General features: G+C 38.7%; 2 protein-coding genes across 5 annotated transcripts in view; one reads left to right on the forward strand and one right to left on the reverse strand.

Moving 5' to 3' along the window:
- kif18a (kinesin family member 18A) overlaps positions 1–20611 on the reverse strand; it is a 42959-nt gene extending 22348 nt beyond the window's left edge. For both annotated transcript variants that reach the window (XM_031324161.2, XM_031324160.2), the window contains exons 1-13: positions 20374–20611; positions 18882–19224; positions 14505–14662; positions 14200–14304; positions 12388–12498; positions 11900–12097; positions 8062–8238; positions 7861–7935; positions 7593–7693; positions 3617–3779; positions 2937–3101; positions 1702–1823; positions 1284–1561 (exon numbers count right to left, since the gene is read on the reverse strand). In XM_031324161.2, the coding sequence (XP_031180021.1) occupies positions 1284–1561; positions 1702–1823; positions 2937–3101; positions 3617–3779; positions 7593–7693; positions 7861–7935; positions 8062–8238; positions 11900–12097; positions 12388–12498; positions 14200–14304; positions 14505–14662; positions 18882–19194 (1966 nt within the window). In that variant the 5' untranslated portion in view covers positions 19195–19224; positions 20374–20611. The remainder of the gene's footprint in view (positions 1–1283; positions 1562–1701; positions 1824–2936; positions 3102–3616; positions 3780–7592; positions 7694–7860; positions 7936–8061; positions 8239–11899; positions 12098–12387; positions 12499–14199; positions 14305–14504; positions 14663–18881; positions 19225–20373) is intronic.
- The window catches only part of mettl15 (methyltransferase like 15), a 63945-nt gene continuing 60102 nt past the window's right edge, over positions 20607–24449 (forward strand). The window contains exons 1-2 of one of the 3 annotated variants that reach the window (XM_031324162.2): positions 20607–20780; positions 22554–22805. In XM_031324162.2, the coding sequence (XP_031180022.1) occupies positions 22569–22805 (237 nt within the window). In that variant the 5' untranslated portion in view covers positions 20607–20780; positions 22554–22568. Of the gene's footprint in view, positions 20781–22553; positions 22806–24449 lie in introns of those variants that run through there. The other 2 variants (XM_035999506.1, XM_031324163.2) reach the window with 2 other exon arrangements.

A 24449-nucleotide genomic window follows, 5' to 3' on the forward strand; every position in this document is an offset into this window, starting at 1 on the left:
GAATAATTATTCAATTTAATTTGGAATTATTTTTACAACTGAAATATTTTTTTTTTTGTAATTACAGAGGGAAATTACTAGAATTGTTGGGGCTTTGTAAATTATAGAGTGTGGTCTAGACTAGGGCTGAACGATTAATTGCATTTGCGATAATATCGCGATATGTTAAAACGCGATTTCCTAATCGCAAAGGCTGCGATTTGGTCACATGACTCGCGAGAGCAAATCAGTCTGCACTCCGCAGAGAAAGCATCAACTAGCACGCTAACGCTACGCCGTACTTTGAGCTGATTTCTGTCATTCAAACAACTCTGAGTTGTAGTTTAAAACTTTTACAGCCATTTTAATAAAATTAAGGGTTTTATTCGGGCTTGAGTCTATACATGCAGTTAATGGATACAGACACACAGAACTCAAGGCTCGGTTGGCAACGATTAGCTCTGATTAGCGGTTAGCTCCGTTATAAAGATATGGGGGTCCAGGGGCTGGAGGCAGCTCCTCTCTGTGCACTGTAAAAAAAATACACTGTTGTGTGTGTGTGTGTATATAGATATATACTATATTGTATATTTTTACTTATTTAACTGTCTAGTGTGTAATTGTGTGTTCATACTATACATTATATTATTATTCTTTGTTGAATAATACAAAAGACAAAGAGCTAAAAAAAATAATCGAATCGCAATATTTGGGGGAAAAAAATCGCAATTAGATTATTTTCAAAAATTGTTCAGCCCTAGTCTAGACCTACTCTATCTGTAAAGTGTCTCGAGATTTGATACTATAAATAAATTGAATTGAAAGTACTGAAAAAAGTACCGTTGGGTACCGGGAACCAAATTTCAGGTACCGGTATCGGTACTGATATTGGTTCAATTCAATTCAATTTTATTTATAGTATCAAATCAGATTGATTTCAGATGTGAAAGGTACCCAACCCTACAGGCTACATGGTAGTACATTGTAACACTGAAATAATTTGTGGATTAATCGACAGACAATTCTATCTTTTAATTAATTTATGTAGGAAAAATGCCATTCACTGGTTCTAGCTTCTCAAATGTAAGGATTTCCTGCTTTTCTCTTAATAAATAAAATCATTATTTATTCAATACTTACAGGCAATTTCAAGAAATCACTTCGGGTGATTTAATGGCCGTTTTTCACTTTATGAAATATTTTCTAGACTAAACAAATCATTGTTTAATAAAAAAGAAAATTGACATTTATTAGTAAATACTTATAATTTACCCTACTAGGATGATAAAAGTATGATGACTTACTGCAGGGGCTACTCTGGTGGTATAGCAGATGTGAGAAAGACAAGACAGGTGCCAACTCGCTGCGGCCCACCTCATTTGTCTCCTGTGACTCCTTTCCGATCCCTTCACCTTTCAGCTGTTGCCCCACCACTTCCTGGTCTGCCCAGACCACGCCTCTCTCCCTCAACACAAGGTGCTCTAGTTCATAGTTCTCCATCTCATCTGCAGCTGTGACCTGCCCAGCCACCTGCAACGCAGAGTAGTGCCGGCTATAAGCTGGCAGCAAGAGGTTCACCATTCTGAAATGCAATGGAAAAATATTATTGAGACATTTCTTCCAGGAAAACCCTGAGATACAGTGAGGTGGAAAGCAATTTCTTCAGCTGCACTGAGTAATAGTTAATTCAATAAGAATTGGTTTTAGGTATTGTCAACCTACTTCTGCATACGCCTGTTCTCCCGATCCTGCAGTGCAGTGAGCTCGACCATCTGCTTGATGTGTTGTTTGAGATCATTAACCTGCAGCTCCAGTCTGTGGCAATGTAGGTCCTTATCTAACACCTTAACAAGAGGGAGAAGTGAGTTAAATGATATGATAAGGCAATAGCAATTCTAACATAATAGCATATTCATTTAGCACTCGGGAGGGCAGAATTAAAAGAAACAAAAGACGGTTGGGGGGGTCAGGATACTAGAGAGAAGATGCAAAGTTCTGTTTTCATCCATGTTTCATCAGAAAAGCTGTCTGCTCAGGGTAAGGGAGAGGAGGGAAAAAAAGGACTCTGACGTAAAGAAACTACGAATCAACAGCAGAGAGAACATTTGACCGGTGGGTGCGTCATGGTTCTGGGTCAGTTCCTGGAAAAAAGGATAAAGAAGAAAAAAAATAACATGGACATGGTTTTAGGTAACTGGCTGCTGTGTGAGGGATGAGTAAAGGGTATTGATTTATTCTCTTCAGTGATCCACGAGTGAGCTGGAGAAATAAAATGAGCACGGTTCTAATTACTGGAGAACAGATGGGAAGAAAACAAAGACAGTCACGACACCAGTAGAGACACAGCCTACCTTCCAAAATAAACAAACAAAAAACACCAAGTGATTAGTTTTGAAGGATGTAACCCACATTGTGAAGTTTTTCACTATATCTAATCAGGCTCATTTGTGTTCTTACAATGACAAACTATTTCATCCTGTCAAGTTTTGTCCACAATGTTATTTAGTTTCTAATTTTACTCTACTATTCGCCTCTACTGATCTATTGTCCAAAGTCTGGCAAGAACTGATATACTCCCTCACCAATGTCAGTGGCTACAAGCACTGTGGTTACACAATTGTTGTAATAAAAAAGATAAAAGGTTATACTAAACCTTTAGGCAATTCACTTTTTTTTTTTTTTTTTAATCTGATAATTGGATTTTCAACAATTAGCACTTACAAATCACATTCAGCAATATTACAAAATTGAAGGTTCAATTTTTTTTAATTGTGAAAAAAAAAAAAAAAATGATTAAAGAAAACACTGTGTGGCACAGCACACAGTGTGAAAAGTCTATATACTTATCAATTTACAGAATTTGTAAGTCACAACAAAAACACAAATTTGCCAGTCAATCACTCTGCACTCAACACTGTTTTTAAGCACCAGTAAATGGGCCAATTAGTTCTACTTACCTCTGAGGTCTGATCACTCGACTTCAGCAGCTTAATATCATTCTCGGCACGATGAAGCCAGCCGTCATTGTCCAGGAAACGTGTTTCTGCCTCCTTTAAACGTTTGCGAATGTGTTGCTGCTGAGTGCGTAAGGCAGCAATCTTCCGCTCGTGCTTACATGTGGCCTATCAAAAGCGACAACAACAACAACAAACGTCATTTAAATCATGTTATGAATCGCCCATTGTTTGCGCTAGTATTAGTATGATACACTATTAACTGTGTATGTAGTCTTTAATTCAGATTAATCTAAAATATTAAGAGGTTGGAGAGGTTAATCTAACGCTAGGTATGTTTATTTTTTAATAAAAGTTTTAAAATGCAGTCAGATGGTTTAGCACCAATTTGTTCCCACAGTTTAGTTTGTTTTGGATGACAGTGAACCATTCTACAAAGTTTGGTACCAAAATGTCTGGAAATTTCACTTTTTATACTTAATATGGCATTTACAGCTGGGACTAACAATAGGACTCAAAAGGCAGAGAGGAGCCAGGAGCTGGGAACAGTGACCCTATCCTGTAGTGGCGTAAATGAGAGGCCAAGACAACTATAGAGAACAGAGAAGTGAAATGATGACTCAGCAGCTGTTTTTCTGTAGGGGATGATGGAATCTGTGGATAGCAGCGTAAGCATCAGATACCTTCTCAGTCTTTTCTTTGGCACAGAAATATTGGACCTGCAGGTTGTCCTCCTCACTGTACCGCTGGCGCAGCTCATTCTCCTTCAGTTGTCTCTCCAGATCCAGCTGTTCCTTCCTGATTTGGGCACGGTGCGAGAAGATTTGCTGCAGAGCTTCCGACACCCTAGAGAGAGAAAAGAGTGATGATCAAATGTTACAAGCTTTGCATTAAAAGGGCTCTTTAGGTAATTTGAATGAATGTCAATGAATGTCAAACTTTGTAAAAATGGTCTAAAACCACATTGGCCATCTAATTTCATTAAAACAAGAGAGCAGGTTAATTAAAGGAACAATCTGTGATTCATAACGTAAACATATTTGTAATTCACAGTTAAAATGTATGAATTGGCCCCTTAAAGTAGATAAATAGGCACACGTGGAATGGAATTGGTTACCTTACAATAGCCTTAATAAGCTGTGTCTTTGTGCAGCAGTACGGCTCACCTTTAGCTGGTACTGTCAGAGAGGCATTTATTCAACTAAATTTGTGTCACGTGAAAAATAGGCCTCGGTTCTATTTCTAGCATAAATGCGTTTTCACGCAGGCAGTGTGCAAGCTCTAACCGGTTAATATGGGAGCCGAAATAAAAATGGACACGCCACGCAGCTGACACGCTCACGCCACGCACCCAGTGTGAAGCCGGCCTAAGGAGCAAATTTATATGAATTGATGTGCCAAGAGCTCTTACAAACCACTTGTTCGTGCATTAATGTATCCTACTAAAGCCATGAGATATTTAATAGTTTTTTCAAGACATTGAACCCAGTTTAAATACAAAAATACAGCCAATAATGATAATGTAAAAATACACCCATTTTTTTACATCAAATGTTTGCATGACAAATATCGCTATTCCCCACAAATAATTAATAATGTGTTAAGGCTTGAGTTATTATATACTTAATAAATCAATTACATCAACCTTTTCATATAATCTAGAGCTTTCACAAGATGCCTGTTCTGTTCGGACTGAGCTGCAAAGATATTCTTAGCTATATGATGTGCATATGTATTCCTGGAACAGAGTTGAAGTGATATTGAAGTGGCTGTCTGGTTGAGTTAAAGCAGGAGAAGAGACAGGAGAGGCATGCAGGTAAATAAGACTGGAGAGCTGTCACTGAAATGTGACTGCACTCTTCAATGTAACTCCAGTGACGTAGGAGACATCGTGGCCTTGCTAGACTGCTGAATTTTTAATAGCGTGAGAAGCGTGCAGCCTCTATTCAGAGCCTCTCACTGCGAGTTGTGAATTCTGATGCCAGTGAATGAAATGTGTGGGAGTGAGACTCATTCAGCTTTTCCTTGTCCCCCGCCCCAAATACCCCAACAAGGTGACTAGATGGGATGTGGTTAATCTGATTTATGTTAAAAAACAAAATAAAAAAGATAGAAAAGAAAGTTAAATTAATGATGATTATAGCAGTTATAACAAACACTAGTATACTTTAATACACAGTGGTAGATAGTGTATATTTGTGGCAGGTACTCTCTCTTTTTTCTGAAAGCTCAATTAATTACAGAGTTTTTTCAGTATTGAAATATTGGTATGCTGCAGAGCTAAAATTCTTACTTAGGTGCTGGCACAATATTGCAGTATTAATTCTTAAACAATAACATCAAAAGATATAAAATAAAAAAGAAGAAATATTTCCTTTCTTTGAATGTCTCTCCATGAAACAGTATTAGTACTAGTTCCTTTTGAAAGACAATTTTACAGAGGGACATTAGACTGTTATAAGTTTTCCAGGAAGTAACAGTTTGCCATTACAGTGCCCATTACACGGGAACGCATTTCATAGGACTTTTTAAACAAGTTGTTTAAAAAGTTTTAAAAAAGTTAGGAGTGTTGTGAGCTGATCAAGACAGGGTATGGGAAATGATCAAGGTTTTTATCAGCAATTTAGCATAAGTGGTAAAGGTGTGACGAGATCTCGTCCCCACGAAAATGTGACGAGACTTCTCGTCAAGGTAAAAATTGTCTTGGGATATCGGTCACAGGTGCAGAGCAGCAGCCAGTCTAACCTTGTTGGTCTTATAATACATTTGGCTTTGAAGAGGAGTCTGGCTTGGACCTCTAAATTAGCATAGAAGATCCCCTGCCCCAAAGTTGACTCTGAGTTCACTTTTGCAGAGCAGTAGCGGAGTTGCAATTGTAAAAAGCTGCCTAAAACCCAGCGTTAGAACGATAGAGGGTACGGCCGCTCTCTCTCTCTCACTCGTGCCCGACACACACACACACACACACACACACACACACACACACACACACACACACACACACACACACACACACACACACTGCAGCGTGCAGTTTAGTGTGGCGCTGGCTCACGCAGATCGCTCTCTTTCTCTCGGTCTTTTTTTTCCAAATGAGTCAGAAGCAGAAAACAAAATCTAACTTTACTTTAAATGATATTTAACAAAGAGAAACGTTCTCACCTTGTCTTAAAATGGTCATAAATCAATACAAGAGCAGCCTACTACCTTGTTTACTGCTGCAATGAAACGCTTGGTTACGTTGTAACCTTGGTTCTCTGAGTAAAGACTATTTTTCCAGTCATATTTCTTAATTGAAATTTTCTTTAAAATAGTGTTAAAATCTCGAGTGTCTCATCACACCCCTAATAAGTGGCATTGGCTCATCAATTCTGACACCTTGTTTCCAGTACACTCTGGGTAGGTCAGCTGTCAAAAACACCACTAATGCATTGCATGTGATATAATGAAATAATTGAACAGCAGCTGGCATTTTTTAACTAACGATAGCCACTCTGACATTGTGAGTTACCGATTAAAGCAAGTAGAACTGCTTTGTGTAAAAAAAAAAAAAGTTGCTTTGCTTCTATTTCAGCAACATTTTGCTGGTGCACCACACCTTGAAAGTGCTGCATCTGGTTGAAAACCACATTTGCACTTTGGGATTTTGTTTATGTAAAGGGTGAAGACTATCCAAATACTTTCCAGCCACAACTGTTGAAGGGAACATGTGATACAGGCATTCTGTAGTGTTATCACCTCATATTATTCCATTAAGCGATATTTTTAATATAAAAATTGCAAAAGTGATGCTAGTTTTACTGATCCCACTGACTGAGAATCAACACCCCAGACTCCCGCACTGTGTGTTTTTCAACCGCTTTTAGTAATATGTTTTGGCCTGTATGGTGGATTTACAAACCCTCCCTTCAACCTGCCATATAAAAGTGTGGGCTTCCACTGTCGGCATGTAAACTGTAAGTAAGCAATTGTTTACTAATTGAGGTAATACAATAAAAGACTCATCATTCCACTTTGGAACATGTATTGTACTATAAATTACAATACATAAATAGATAGATAAAGAAACAACATAAAAAAAGTCAATTGGAATACCATTCTTGATTCTACAACCTGGACCACCATGCCTAATAACACCTTACCCATATTTTCCACCGGGCGCGTTCCGGAGGTGCCGCAACCCCCGCGAGCAATTGCGGCCATTTAACTCAATGATTGATATTCCACCAGCCACGTCATGGCATGTCCCAGAAGCGTGCGTGAAGTGGCTCTACGCTCCGCTAAAGATATGCGCCAGGTCTATTTTCACTTGAGCTGCAGGGCTTTTAATCAGCCAGGCAGGAAGTGGAATAGCGAGACCATCCAATCAATTTACCAAAAGACACCCCCAGTTTAGTTTACTGTCATAGGAGTAAAAAACTATAAAATATTTACATCTAAGAAGCTGAAATCAGAGAATTTGGATTTTTTTCCCCCATAACAAATGACTCAAACTGATAAATCGCTTATTAAATTAGTTGGCGATACATTTAATAGTTGACAACTAATCGACACACTTTTGCAGCTCTAATGTTTACAATAAAAGAGTTTGATATGTAAAGAAACAACTACTTATATGTCTCAGCTTACACTCTGAATCCCACTTATGTACATGCTTACCTTTTAAACTCTGCTTGATTTTGGGAAGTGATCATGTTAGAAGCCCCAGGCACCCTGTTCTTCTCCTCATATTCTTTTAGTTTGTTCTTCAACTGTAGAATCTGGAAAAAAAAAAAAAAAAGAAGAAATAAGACAAAAATTGAAATACAGTAGCAGTTATTATGGTGACTGTTCAAATGAGAAATTTTAAATCTCAAATAAAAAATATATGGAGATTTTCTGGATTTAAGAAAAAATGAACATGGTAGTGTTGGTTGTTTCATTTTACCTCTTGCCGTTGCTTCTCGCATATCACTGCATACTGGCCAATGTGACTGTCCAGGCTTACAACATTGCTCTTCAGCTGATAGGTAAGGGTAGAGAGAAAAATTTAATAATTTAAAAGGAATTCTTGCATCTATTGGCCAAGAAACACATCAGTTATAGAACCATTAACAATGAAAAACAATATGATACATTTAATACTAACCGAGGACTTAATCTCCTTGGCCCTGTTGGCATACTTCAGTGTGTTGTGGGTGTCATCATATGACTTGGATGATGGGCTAACATTAGCAATCATAACCGTCCTGCAGTTGCCCCCCAAGGAGTCTTTAAGTAGTCGCGTCAGCTTGCTGTCCCTGTATGGTATATGAGTCTTCTTACTCTGAAACAAATGAGAAAAGATAACATTCGCCAAAGAAATAAGACAATTTTTGACGTTTGGATTTACTTTAAGTGTATGCAAACAAGCAGCTCAGAAAATCTGAAATACTCGTGGTTTCTTTGAGTTTACTTAGAAAATGCATAAAATGAATGTTTGAAATGAACAAATACAGAATCAATACAGAATTGAATACTTCAGACGTGACATGAAACAAAATTAAATAAAGAAAAAGTGCATTATTTTTGTGGTATGCAGAAGAGCACAAATGTGAGGTGCGCCTTACTATGCATTCCTCATCTGGACAAGTTCCACAAGAGAAGCGTCATATTACACTATTTGGTGGGGACCAATAAACTCTGGTAACACAATTCAGTATGGAGTGTTCATTTTATAGTTAAAACAGGGAACGGCCATCCACAACACTGGTCTGAAGTCTTTCTGCAGCTGGTCTGTGAACACAGCTCAGTCTTGAATAATGGCATTAGATCGACTACAGCTGCTTAGCTGAGTCACAATCTTGTGGGTATTGGGATTGCAGAAAGTCACATTAAAGTTAAGTAACAATGGAGTGTAAAATGATCTCTTTTGGGGTTAGCAGCTGTGCACTTCTTACTGGAAAAATGCCTAAGCCTACATCTGGATTCAAAGACCTTAGTTTTCAGGTCCAGGGAGTTTCAGGATAGCCGTGCCAATTTGGAAAATCTCCTTTTAATAAGAGCAGGCATTCCAACGTATTCTTTTAGCAAAGTCAGCATCTAAAAATAAACTCAAATGTTTGTTTTGACTCCATTAGTCTGGTCAATCAAGGGGACTCTATCAAACGTTCAGTGTAAAATGACCCCCTGCGATTTCAGCCAGGTGTCCATCAACACTTTCAGTATACATTCAGTATGACAATGGAAACGCAAAAATAACTGTTCTAATGTGTAACAAACTGAATCGGACCAAACTGGACTGCTTAGTGGAAATGCGGCATGGGAATGGAGGGATTATCAAGCGAATTTTAAGCGAACCTTTGAAATGTCGCAAAAAGAAATGCAACTTAGGTGTTTCCATCAACTGGTTTGGTGCGAATAAACTAGGCTACAGCATAGTTTCAACGCTATAGTTGGCACTATAATGGAGAAGTCTTTAGGAATCTGGTTCAGCAAGTTTTAATTTTCCTTTCACGTGAGTTAGTAATGGCTATGTTCATACTGTCCGGAGGCAAAGATACGCTATTGAATTATCCAGGAAGACATCAACAGCAGAAACAGCTGATCAGTCATGTGAGTTTAGTTAAATGTTCGCTACGTCAGAACTTATTTGGCAAAGGCGTTTCCATATCCCATTTAGCGCATCAGCTCTTTTTCAACTTTTTAACAATGCTGCAAGGAACCTGACATCTTAAAATGCTGACAACCACATACAGCTGGGCAATATATTGATATCGTGATATGAGACTAGATATCGTCTTAGATTTTGGATATCATGATATCGTAATATGGCATAAGTGTTGTCTTTTCCTGGTTTATAGGCTGCATTACAGTAAAGTGATGTCATTTTCTGAACTTACCAGACTGTTGTAACTGTTTTATTATTTGCCTTTACCCACTTAGTCATTATATCCACATTACTGATAATTATTTATCAAAAATCTCATTGTGTAAATATTTTGTGAAAGCACCAATAGTCAACCCTACAATATCATTGCGGTATCGACAGAGGTATTTGGTCAAAAATATTGTGATATTTGATTTTCTCCATATCGCCCAGCCCTACAACCACACACAACCACACACACACACACACACACACACACACACAGAAAACTGAATGCACCATTAAGCAAGACTGGCACAATCAAATTCGTCCACTTCGGACCACATTTTCAGAAAGCCCCTTTTTGGTGGGTGAGAAACACTGGCCTTGTGTGCATGGAAGGCCAAAATGGAAAGAAAGGATGCTGCGTCAAATGTATTCGCAATGGTTTGGACATCGCCTAAGGCAAACAACTTACAACAAAAACCTCTGTGCGGCATAGCATAAGGATGACATACTGAACAGCCCAAACAGAAGTAGCAGACATTCTCCTTCACTCAAACGAATGGCATGTCAGCCCAGACACAAGTGGGGACATTCTTTCCTGTAAACAATGGCCGCAACATGAATTCCTTGTCTGCCAACAGTAAACACTGCAGCAACAATAACCATAGGGATAGGGTGAGGAAGGAGTGGGGACTTGTGGTGGGCGTTGTAGGTTGAGTAGATCAAAATATGAGTCCATGACTGCAACAGGGCAGGGTATAATACTAACTCGACAGTTTTAAGGCAAGAATAAAGTAAGCTGTTGAAGAAGGATCACATTTCAACATGGCCGTGGTACATTTGCACAGCATTTCCTAAATGCATGTGGCCCGCTTGTGTTCCTTGAGACTGGTGTGTAAAATGAGAAGACTGCTCGACAGGTTAATGTATGCAACTGGAATGAAATAATACTCAGTTGACTCTCCACTTCCCAGGCTCTCCGTTTCGGAGGCTAGTGCTGAACTTCATATACCTATAGCCATCATAATCTGAAGAACGTGACGCAAAATTTCCACATGCATTATATGATTTGCTGACCAAATACAAACATAAAAACTATTCTAAATACAAAACATAATTAAAGAAACTCTGCACATTCACTATATTTGTACACTGCCTGCAATGAACTGTCTGGACAAATCTACATGGAATACATTTTAAAACGTGTTGTGAATGTGTGTGAATTCTTTGTCAAATTGTCTGTAAACATGGCATTAACATCTGTAGTTGGTGATAGAGTGAATACCTAGTAATACCACATCCAAACTATACAATATATCAATACAGTTTTTCTCTTTGCCATTTTCTTTTGAAGTCTGTTTACTTGTTAATTTGTTTAATGTTGGTGTGTATTTTATTACTTTTATTGGTTTAAACTGTTGAATCTTGCTTGATTTTACCTTATTTGTAAAGCCATGTAACATTATTTCAAAAGTTTCTAAATAAATCATTATTCTAACTTTTTTTAAGGCAGTGAATCACAACACAGTAGTAAATTATTTGTTACCAAGCTAACCAAACACTGTTCAGTTTCTACAGTCTGACAGATGCTGCTGTGCGCAGCTGTCTTCGCTAACCAAGAGGTGTCTTCGGTGCATTCTGAGTTATGTGAGTGAGAAAACAACACCAAGCACACAACACAGTTTGAATGTTTACTCTTTTGAGAACAGATCACTAATCTTAACTTCCAGCTGTCACTGAGGCATCTGACAGACTGCTCCCAGCAAAACCAAAAATGTGAAACACTGTTAAATATTTGAAAGAAGACCACATTTTCCAGTTTCTCTTTTTCCCTGATTTCTGTATTACTAGAACGAGACCACAAGAAAATGAAAGTATTTCAAGGAATGAGTGGGCACTCTGGTACTGGGACATAATGATCTTGAAAAATGTGAACAGTGTTTGCAACATAGATTGGTCCTGTAAAATGTTGCCATACATCTCTTGACTATTTTATGACCAGAACATTCATTACAATTACATGGATATGATCACCATTCACAACAATATGAATAAATACTACTCTGGATAATTTTGTATGTATTTTTTCAAACCTTTGTGTGTTATCTATAGTAAATGTAGGGTATGTGTTTACCTTTGGGTCAGCAAGAGCATTGATAACATTTCCTAGGGCAAGGAGTGAGCGATTGATGTTAGCACCTTCCCGCAAACGTGCCCCTTTGGCGTTTGTGGCGCTGGCTCTCTCTGAGCCTGCTAGATCAATCAGGCTCATTTTGGCGACACAGACATTAGGATTGAGGCTGGCGATTTTGTCCTGCTGTCTTAAAAATATCTGAAAAAAAGAATACACAACTTTCAATTTAAGGAGTATCAAGAAGCAAATGGTAATGCATTGTTAGATGTTCATAGTAAAACAAGATACTTCAAATACTTATTATCTTAGTAACTGAAGACATTAGTAACTGCACACTTGAAATTAAGGCGTGGGAACAGTTTGCAGTTAAGCTTTTGTATTTTGCATTTCTTCTTTTGTGAATTACTGTCTTTTTATGTTCTTATGTTATGACATAATGCTAGAGCCTATGTACGCCTTGGAATTTCTGGAACACTGGTTTGAAATACCTGAAATACAGCATGGGACCGGGAAGAGGTGGCATTCATGTCAGTGGGGTGCTGTGTCCTGTTGCGATTGCCAGAATCCAAAGCCTCAAGAATGTGCTCTGCAGATTTGGGCTGTAAAGCAAAAAGAAAAGACAATGTAAAGATGGTGTGTGACCCAGTAAAAGGCCCCATTTGGAACCATCACAGTGTATTTGCAAACCACAGCAACAGAACAGTGAGGATGCTCAACATTATATTTAGGGCTGCAACAACGAATCGATAAAATTCGATTATTAAAAAAGTTGGCAACGAATTTCATTATCGATTCGTTGTGTCGCGTGACACGCCACTCAGTCGCGGAGATTGCAATTGAGTTGAGTGCGGAGCGGCGTGGAGCGAAAGAGAAGAAAAAAGAGTAGAGCGGGGGTAGAGGAAATACGGAGAGAGACCGGACCCTTAACGTTGTTCTGAAACACATGGCGGAGGCAGAGAAATCAGTACGACCTAAGTCATCCAAGGTGTGGGAGAATTCACACTAAATAAATCAAAAACGTTAATTGCAAGATAAGCAATCGCGACATGGCATGGCACAGGCGCACCACGGTGATGATTCAGCACCTAAAACGTAAACATGTTGGAGTCCTTGATGAGGAGGAAGGGAGTTCAACAGCAGGGTAAAGTCACTACAGAATCCTACTTTTGTTCCGTTTTGAAGTGAGGAACGTAACGTCTCTCTTCTGGTGCTGGTGTGGTGTTTACTCGTTATCCAGCTGACTAGCATGACAAGCTAGCGTTAGCTCGTTAATAACAGTAGTAAAGCAGGACTAAAGACACGTTTTTATTCACTCGCCTTTTTTGGCCTATTCATTTTTCAATCTATTGTCATGTATATATTCTGTGCTTTGTCCCATATCAGTTATTGTTGACATATATATTTGTTTGTTGTGTGTTGTACTTTTTAATTTCATTTTAAAGTTCTTTTATAGCACTTGGTCATCTTAAGCTGTGTTTAAATGTGGTGTACAAATGAACTTAACTTGCACTTATTACAATGATGGTAATAATTTAATGAATAAGCTTCAAGTGAACGTGTGTGTGTGTGTGTGTGTGTGTGAGTGTTTGTGTGTGTTTTGTCTGTATCTGCTCTTTGAGTTACTTACCTTTACACAGCTATTAACTAAAACAACAAGTATGTATGTATTGAGTTGATGTAAATTAATGCTTTTTTGTTTTTTTATCCGATTCATCGAAAAAATAATCGACAGATTAATCGATTATTAAAATAATTAATAGTTAGCTAAAATAATAGCTAAATAATAGCTAGCTGCAGCCCTAATTATATTGTTTGTATACGTTGCTCAGTTTTATAGAATAATAACAATATATGGACAGTATTTTTAATAAAAGTAATAGCTTTATTTGTTTGTTTGCGCATTTGAGCATTTTCTCAGTTACAAAGTTTAAGTTAAGTTCATTCAAAATGTTTTCTTCCACCCTACCTCCACTTATTAAGAGAGAGGAAGCTGCTAGAGAAAAAAAATGTCCCTGAATTTTAACATTTACACTTGTCATAGTTAGAGGCGACTGTTTTGAGGGCTATCTCTCACCTTCACACTATCTTTTAGTAATGTCTTAAAACCGGAAGTACATTTTTAAATATCAGTGGCTGCAGGGGAGCCCAATTTCCAATCTCCAGACTTGGAAAATATGATTTTCTAATTAAAAGCATTACATTATGACTGAGGGAAACCTAAATTAGGCTGTAATAAATTGATATTGCAATGACACCAGTATTTACCTTTAATAGGCTCTATGATGCATGTTGCTACTAACCTGATGAAGTGTGAGGCCCTGAACAACCACTCCTTTAGAGCTGTCCTCTCTGACTGCAAGGGGGCCTGCATTAGCCAACAAGTCTCTGATCTGTTCATTGTAAACCTGTAAACAAAAAAACAAATATAACGGCAAACAGCTGCAAATCCATCAAAAAGATGTATGAATAGGTTAAGGCTCTGTAAGGGATAAGAGTCCAAGTCTGAGAACCACTTGGACACAAAAGATTAACATGTCCTGAACAAATGGATGAACATGAACATGAACAAAACAAAGAGAAAAACAATAAAGATTCAAATATTCACCTCAAGATATGAGAATGCAACAGCAAACTCTTTCTCCTCCTTGGCATCATCCATGCGTTTGAACAGCTCTGTCATGGTGCGGTACATGACCCCAGGGTCATTTTGCGAGCCTAGCATAGTATGTGTCTTGCCGGCTCCAGTAGCACCGTACGCGAACACTGCAATTGAAATGATATATATAATAAATAAAATAACAATGCTTATCGCAACAGATACAACATCATACTACTTTGGATAGAACAAAACTACAAACTGTAATGTGAAAAATGGAAGCATCAAACATGTTATATTTCAAAACGCTGTGCTTATTGTGAAAAGACTGGCGTAGGTTCCTGATAAAAATTAGGATGTTATAATCAGCCTATATTTGAAAGTGGGCCTACAGTACGTAATACTGTCACAACACCAAATGAAAAGCTTTAAACTCACATAATTGAGCCAAATACAATTCTAAAAGTTCTTGACATAGTGCAGTTCAATTGTGACAAGCTAGGTGGTAAACTTTAGCATTCTGCGTTCCACTTCACACTCAGTTGCCAGTTTATCAGGTATGCCTAGCTCAAACAAATTCAGTGTAATACACAAGTTATGCAATACATTCTACCATCATAAATGGTTGTGATGTTCAGGTTTTGTTGAAACTGTTTTAGAGAGGTGTATGATCATTTTGGAGGCTGCAGTTGTGCTGTAGAATTGTATTGCAGTTTACTGACAGGTGTTTCTATTATGGTATCCACCTCACTTACATCAATTATATCTTAATGTTTATTTATGTTTCTTAATTTATTGTTTCTTAATGTATTGATTAGTTGTTTTATCCATAAAATGTCAGAAAATGGTGAAAAATGTTGATTGGTGTTTCCTAAAGCCCAGGATGATGTCCTCAGATGTCTTGGTTATTCAGTTTACTGTCATAGAGTAAAGAAACCAGAAAATATTCAAATCTAAGAAGCTGGAATTTAGAGAATGTCTAACTTTAATGGTTGACAACTAATCGATTGATGTTTGCAGCTCTATCAATGAGTTTAGGCTGACAGAAACACCTCTCTGCATAATGCAATACAGTCCAACAGCACCACATCTACATCTACTATATAGGTGTACCTAATAAACTGTCAACTAAGTAAATATTGTTCAGCAGGATGAATATTGTCAGCTGATCCAGGCATCTTTCAATGGATCAAAGATGACCCTCTAAAGCCAAGTTTGTTTCAGGCCCTGTTTACAGCGGGCACACTAGCTGTCAAAATTTCCCATTTGTGCTGATTTAAAACACTAGCACTGCACAGCGTTGTGAGCTAGTGACCAGAGAGTGAACCCTGGAGCAGACAAAGTAAATGAACAGCAGCCAGAAGTTTCAATTAATGATACGGCAGCATGAGTCAGCGAGCCATCTTGAGAAAGAATTATTAATTAAAAACACGGCTCTAAAGTGGTGGTGGTGTGGCTCATAACTGCATTTGAACTACAGTATTTGGTCATGCTCGGGTTAAAGAGAGACAGTCAAAAATCCCAAAAGTTTACTACAACAGGAGATTAGCTCATTGTCCCTGTCAAGTCCCACTATAACCCTTTGGGGCTATGAATACATAGCCCCAAAGGGTTATAGTGGGACTTTATTTACTGATTACTTTGGCCTTCCCTCACAATACTTTTGTGTATATTTTGCAATACATTTTGCATCCCTTCTAATCCATAGAGGAAGGTGAGCTGTATTATCAAACAGTATTATTTATTAGATAAACCGCCCCTGGGTCTGACAACAGCACGAGTCTGGGCACCCTCAGCTGTGGCTGACTTAAAGCGGATTTATGGTTGTACGCAGGCTCTACGCAGAGCCTATGTACGCCTACATGAGTGGCCTATGCCTGCAACCAATTGAATGACTGATTCCAGAAAAACATATGATGTAAACTTTCGTAACTACAAAAACATTAGTTCCGAGAAAATGGAGGAAAAGCTCATAATCACCGTTGCTGGGTTCCTTATCATTTACGATATGACGCTGTTTGCGTATAGGGACCAGTTAAATGGGTGGTTCAGAATTTTGGACATAGGACCTCATTTCCAAGTTAGCCAGTGTGTCATTTATCAGTGGAGAACATTTTCAACACTTTTCATCCAGTCCTTCCAGTTGCAGAGTTTGCTGGTGCTAGGCTAGCTCAAGTCAACAGTATCTGCTAGCCTGCCATTAAAAACAGTCTTACCCACTCCACAGTACACCAAAGGGAAATAAATATAACGCCAGACTATCGATGTAAATGTCTGTGTTGATAGAATGTTAGAAATAAAACTACCCTTGCATCTCAATGATAGCATTACATTTTGAGGGACTAGTTTCTCAGCAGTGGCGGAATTTTACTTTGCTCCGGTTAGTAGTACTGCGCCGAAAAGTAAACAGAGAAGCGCACTCCAGTCGGGAAACTAGCTAGTAGTAGCCTAGTACATTGGTATTGAAGCACTGGATTGGAAACTAAGGACTAAGCAACATGGTGATTCAGTGTGCATTTAGAAATTGTTAAAATAAACCAAACAGATGGGCACCACAAAGTTTCCACAAATTTCCATTGCGAGATCCAAAAAGGGGCCAACTGTGGCTTCTTGCTGCTGGCTTGGACATCAAGGCGGAGACTCTACTCAAGTGGCAAATGTGTAGTGATCATTTTAGACCAGACGACTTTGAAAAACCTCGCCATCTAAAGGACCACAAGTCACTGACAACGAATGCAGTTCCATCCGTCTTTCCAGATGCACCAACAGCTACTGATGAACAGGTAATAACTTGTGGTAGGCTACTCTAGCTAATAAAGCTAGTCCATTTCATAACATTAGCCTAGCTGCTACTGATAGATTGAGACTGACAACGTTAGTGGAGATGACGTTACAGTTCAATGCATTGTGGAGAGTGACGATGTTAGCTAACGGTATAGCTACACTGTTGGTAGATACCTGGCTGGGCTAACCGCTAACTTTAGGTAATTGCTGACAAAAAAGTCATGTAAGCTCAGACAGTTTACATGCAAATTGCAGCGGCAGGTAAATAAACTTGTGTGATTGTCATGGAAACTGGCTTTCTCAGTAGCCTAAGTAATATCACTCCGCCGCTGCTGTAGCCTATGCTACCAACTACAGGGAACAAAGTATAACTATTGCAATGCGATGCAAGGGTAGTTTTATTCCTAACATTATTCTATCAACAGACATTTACATCGATAGTCTGGCGTTAGAATTTATTTGCCTCAGGTGTACTGTGGAGTGGGTAAGACTGTTTTTAGTGGCAGGCTAGCAGATACTGTTGACTTGAGCTAGCCTAGCACCAGCGAACTCTGCAACTGGAAGGACTGGATGAAAAGTGTTGAAAACGTTCTCCACTGATAAACAACACACTGGCTAACTTGGAAATGAGATCCTATGTCCAAAATTCTGAACCACCCCTTTAACGTTACCTGCTGGTCACATCGTCTCTAAACAGTCCACTCACAGTGAAGTCCTGCACGGATCAACAGCTGGCGGCTGCTCGCTCTGCCTGCATACTGCTGCGGTTCAGCAGCTAACAAGTGAGCTAACTGCTAACAGACACCACTATGACCAACAAACAATACAAATTCTGTCATTATATATGTAATTTATAAAAGGTTTCTAGTGTCAATGTGTTGGCCGTGCAGTGGCTGCTTGTGCTTTTTCTTCAATCGTGTGTTGAACATGATCGAACATGCTGCCACGTCAGAGCGGCCAAAGCGTCAAAAAGCTTCCCTGTTCTTTTTGACAAGCGTAGAGTGAGTGTGACAGGGATTGGCTTCAGAATAAGTACAGACTGCAGCGGTGGAGATGGAGAAACAAAGGGTCTCCCGTGCTTTCTGACCACAATCGGCAAGCTGGCAACACCGTATTATTATAACCAACTGCTGCCGTGTCTGACAGTCTGTGGCTGTGAGTTTGACTAGCCATGGGATGATATAGTTTTGACTGTTGTTGATTGTGGCTATAGCCATGGCTGTGTTATAGTATGATTATGGCTGTCACACATTAGTTTTTAAGGGCTGTAACACTGACTACACGCAGGGGTTGCTTTCGTGCAGTAAACCGACATGGTTGTGCTGGCTGAGCGTTGTAGTAAAGCTACTGTATTCTTGAGGTTCTTGCAAGTTCAAATCCTGTGTGGCTGAACAATGATTTGGCTAATGTTAAACAGTAAAGAGTAGTCACAATACAGCTGCCATAGCCATTACAGTATCCGTACAACCATCGATACAACCATAGATGCAGCCATAGTCTGAGCAATAACTATGTCCACAGCTATGGAGGTTCAGTTGTTTCTTTTTGCCATTTGAGGATGCCAATATGTTAACACAAAGCTTGTACATATGCATTTGTTACCTGTGCAGTTAAATCCATTCATCAAACCGTCCAACACTCCTTTAGTGGTACTCTCAAAGATGTCAACTTGAGTAGAGTTCTCGCCGAAGACATGGTCAAATACAAACTTAAGGTCTTTGTTAGCCCTCTTGTTGATGTTTCTTCTTCGTACTCTTTGTGACCCAAAACATGATATGTCCTCTTCTTTGGGGTCAAATATGAGCATGTGGTTATCAACAACCTGGACCACATTTCTGTTTTCAAGTTTCTCACTGTCGCTGGTTGGCCTCACCCGAACAACCACCTTAACGTGGCTGCACACGTCACTTGCCATTGTGGTCCCTCTGCTGTGACTGAAGTGTTGCTGCAAAACAAAAACCAAAGGGTTAACTACATTTTCTACATTGCAAACACCAGTGTAATAATACATTTTAAGATCAATAAATCACACAAATTGAGAAAGAAACGTGGACAGAAGGCCATGAAACTTATCCTCAGCTTATCCTTGATGGCTTAATAATTGATATGCTTGCTAATCAGAGTGGATCTAATTTTTCACATAACCAGGTATGCAAAACTTGGATGGTACAGGTGGTATAGAGCGTGATTTCAACATTTATGCCAATACAGGGCAACATTACATTACTATAGTTAAATGATGGATGTCCTGATTCAAAATGATGGTCATTTTGGAGGTTGTTGTTTGCAGTGCTGTGGAATTGCATTGCTTTGTAACTAGCTATGAAGTAAAACAATTTCTATCTAACATGATCTAATATTTAACCCGTCCTCATTGATATAAATAGGGTTCGCACATAATAAAATATCTGTTGTATGAACACATTGGTTTTAGCCAGAAATTACGTTTCCTAATAAACTTTAAGGGTATAACGTTAACTTTGCATGTGCAAATTCACACTGATGTTATTTAAGACTGGGTGTGCAGTGCGTATGTGTAACGTTACCGTTACCTTTATGCACACTGCCTACCATTGCACATGTAACAATAGTATTATCATGCGCCATTGCTACGCATTACAAAGAAACTAATGGACTAACGTTATATAATCTAACGTTAGGTGGTAGTTTCTCTCTTATTAAAATCCAAGACGTAGCTAGCTAACGTTATCGTTAAATCTACCGGTAGAGTTACATTGCCACAATGAGACTTAATAAAGGGATAATAATGTTAACGTTAACATTACATTCGAACCATGTCTAACAGTTAATGACTAGAAACTTATCTCAACTCACAAACAAGTCACGGTAAAAGATACGAGATAGTATTGTTACTGTAAGTTAAGTGCTACTAAACATGTTAACGTGTGCTACACGTAACTATTGGAATTAAAGCACACATAATACGAAACGATTAAAAGCCAACCTGTTAACGTTAACTTGGCAGGGGTTGGCTCCTGCTAGCTAACGTTAGCTCTCGCACAACTTCCAACGGTAACGTTAGGTTAGCGCTGTTTTCTTTATGTCGAATGCACTGTGTGCGATTATGTCTTACCTTATGTCAGTGACGGTTATCTTTTATTTCACCACGGTAACGTTTTCTAATGAGACACAAGTAGCTCGTATTGGAATAATAAATTCGCTAGGAAAGCTAGCTAGATAGCCGGTCATAGCGCCAATATTTTCAAAAACAAGCCCTCTTCATCTGTCGCAGCAGATTGGATGTGATTCGCTGGTCATTGGGCGGGCCGGAGTGACGCGTCGGACATGCTTGCTGCTGAAGGCGGAGCTAGCTACTCTCTGGTAAACGAGATTTTTTTCCCCAGGCATGTCCCGCCCTACAGTGCCTTTCTCTGCCTCTGATTGGTTACCTTGAAATTCCTAACCCTAACCAATCCCACTCCTTTTGCTTAAACCTAACCAACCCAACCAGAGCAGACATCGAGTAAAATTTGGCCTACGGTAAGCTACTGTTAACTTCCTGAGGTGAAGGCAACTTTCTCCGTCGCAGCTCACCTTAGTTAAACATTGTTAAATGTAACTGAATGTCCTTATTCCTGAACACGTTCGACAGTTCGCGTAGCTAATTGCTGTAGCATAGCAACAATATCTAGTGCATCGCTCCATCGTCAGGTGTAAAACGCAAAACCACTCCTGATATGTTAATAACGTTACAACTTTTAACGTCACACCCTCACACACGTGAGAAAGAGCAACGAATAATGTGCTAAACGTTGCACAACACTACCAAGATATAGCTACGCCAAACATATATTTAACACTTGTGTTAGAATGTGCATGTGTACCTCCACTCATGGACGTTTTCTCCACGTTAGCTCTGGTGTTTTTAGCAAGATAGTTAAGCTAACCTGCTTCTCACAAAAACTGTGCTTTTGTGTGGTAACGTTAACGGTTCAACAAAATAGCAATGTAAACTTGATTTCACGTTTGGTTGAATGAAACCACATTGTTAACAGCTATCAACATCCAAGTTTTGTACAGTTATGTTATTGTGACCTTTTACCCTCCCATAGCTTAATGGCTGGAAGTGGGTGTGGTTAAAATCATGGACCTTTGAATAAATACCTCCTTAAATTAAATAATAATATCCCTATTATCCTTAGAATTATTCCCTACCTTTCACCCAATTTATGGTACTGGGGAGGAAACAACACAGGGGACGGACTGTTTAATAAACCTATATGTAATGAGACAAAGGTACTATTTGTGATGATGGCCCGGATGAAAATATTTACAAAATGATTAATAAGTGATAATAAATGTACAGCATGCTCAACAGTCAATCCTTTATTCTCTTCTCGGCTCTTCTGTTAAATGATATCTTACCTTACCAGAAACATGTACTATTTTTGATTTGCATCTAGATGTACACACCAGTAATGTGATAATAATAATGTGTATAAAAAGTTGATTTTGATTCCTGTAAAGGTACAGCAAGTATGGCCCACAATCTGACAGCAATCATGTGTCGTCACTCAATATTTTATTGCCATCTCTTCAAATACTGTGTAATTATTTGCTGCCATTGAACATTTGGTTTGCGTACACTTGTTGAATTCCTTTAGCTCCTGCACATATTTCTATGTCATTAGAATCATGCATCACTAACTGAGCTCTAATTCTTGTTGCCACGCACACCTGAATACCTTTTGAACCATGTGGCTCACTGCGTGCAGTATTGTTTATGTAGAATGCCAAAATGTTGAACTAAGTAGCCAAAGATGCACTTGGCGGTGCTACAGTGTATGTGCCACACATGTGTGCTGTTGGAAGAATTCAACCTTCAGAGTGATCTCAAACGGCTTGAAATGTTAAAACAGTGATGCCCTCTTGTTTTGGTTGGATACCAGCTGCTTAAGTCAGTTATAAATTCCGATTCCCGTCTGGAAATATCAACGCTACTTTGTAAATCTGCACCATAAGATATTTGTCAATGTTGCTGTTATGATGTAGGTTCTGATATTTGTGTTACAAATTATTATACTTGATAACTATTCCAAGTAATAGCATAGTTTCTACAAAAACTTGGTCAGTTATTTTCAAATCAGTAGTCCCCACTTGAAGTCCATAACTCCATCACCATCTTACTTTTACTTTTAAAATACTCACCCACATTCAATAGTATTACAAACCCTGCTGCTCTTAATTGGCTTAAACACTTGGTTATATTTCTGCTTATATCATGACATGACTCTGTTGTTGTTTTCTCCATAGATCATTATAAGTGTCATGACTTTTCACATGTGTGTGCGCTCCAACCCAATGTTACGGAAAACAAATATGGCTGTTTGGGGAGCATGGAGGTCATGGAAGTTAAGCCTGCACTCTTCTACAGTTTATGCATCTCCTGGTCCTGGTCCCCTGGACAGATCTGAAGAGCTGTCTTCTGTATCAACCGAAAAGCCTCCTCACACGCCTGTGATGCTTAAAGAGGTGCTTCATTACTTAGACATCAAGCCAGGTCAGGTACGTTTGCATCTTTGTTATTTTTGCAAGCTTTTTGAAATAAAGGTAATGTCTGTTTCTCTAAATGTTCTTTTTTCATAAGTCAAAGACTCGTTCAGACAAAATGAGTGCTATGTAAAAGTATTCAAACAAAAGCAATTGTGTAATTTTACTTCTTTCTTATAGCCAGTATTGTCAATAGAATGTATTCACCCACTGATGTATTTCCACATTAAAAAGCTCCTAGAATATGTTCAGACTGTAGGCAAATCTGATGTGTGTCTAAATTGAATCTCAAGGACTGACTGCCCTCACTGATAATAGCAAGTGATTAGATCGTATTTGTATTTTCAGGCATTGTTATACAGTCTGCCTTGGTTGCTGTGGTACATGCAAACTCATACTGAGAGGTGTTTCTTATATCATGTCCCTCTAATGTGTGTCAGAACATTTGAAACACCTATCAATGTCATACACTTTGATACAGCACCACCACTAACTACAGTCTCATAAATGACTGATGAGCTTAATCAACACCTGCCTTACAGCATCAATAGCAATGCACATTGTAAAATGTATTGCAGGTCTGTTGTATTAGTTTAGTAACAAATACATTATTTGGTTTTTAATTGGATTAAAAATTAAATAGCACCTGTTAAGAAATTCTTTTCCAAATGTGTGCATCAAAACACCTCAATAGTATCTCATTGCAATCTGAAGATAGCGATTCAAACATCTTTACTGATAGTTATTCTCCTAACCGAGATGTTTGTTGCTAAGGTAAAAATTCTGTTCACACTCTATATAACAAGTTGCTGTTATAAAGACACATTGGACAGTGAGCCAGCAGCTTGGCTTTTACTTAATGTATGTACTACCAGGACAGATGGGCATGAGTCAAAAGCCTTCTGGTGTGGCAGGCAGCATAAGAGGGGAAGTGCATGGTCAAGACAGGTGGGGGCCATGGGTCAACAACTTAGTCAGGAACTGCGCTACTGTAAGGCTGTTGGCAGGACACAGGGTGCTGCGTCGCTCCTGCCTGAACTTTAGCACCTCTAAACTCCTCCGCTGCCGCTGTCAACTGTCATAAGACAGCTTGCCAATCAGATGCTATTAAAAACAGTTTGATATATTTTGTTTTTTTGTACAGTACATGCTGTAGACCTCACTTACTGTGATGTTCTTTGGAAATGTTGGATGGTTACATTCAGAAGTTGTGTTTTAAATGTTGCTTTACTGCAGATGTCTGCTTATTTATTTATTTATTTGATGACACAAATGTAATGTTGCAGTTTCACTGGTTCCATAACCACAGCAACATTACAACCTTATTAGGCTGCTGACACATTGCCGTATTACACATTCATATAGCTAAATTATAACTCTGTAGAGACAGCCTCATGGTCTGTCAGTCTCAGTCAGGTTCTGACATGATTCTCTGACAGAGCTGTCATTTAAGCAGTCAAATTCGTGGTGGTTAAGTGATGGTGTCATTAACAGATCAGTTGCTGTGAGGAGGAAAACCTGACATCAGACAAGTGTCCACTGAAATCATTCAATCATTGAATGGCTAATGTAAAATAATCACCAAAATGTAATTGATCTTGTCAGCTGAAGCAGTATATGTATGAATTAGGGCTGTCAATCGATTAAAAAATGTAATCT

This window comes from Sander lucioperca, chromosome 3, assembly GCF_008315115.2.
Source record: "Sander lucioperca isolate FBNREF2018 chromosome 3, SLUC_FBN_1.2, whole genome shotgun sequence".
NCBI classification, from domain to species: Eukaryota; Metazoa; Chordata; class Actinopteri; order Perciformes; family Percidae; genus Sander; species Sander lucioperca.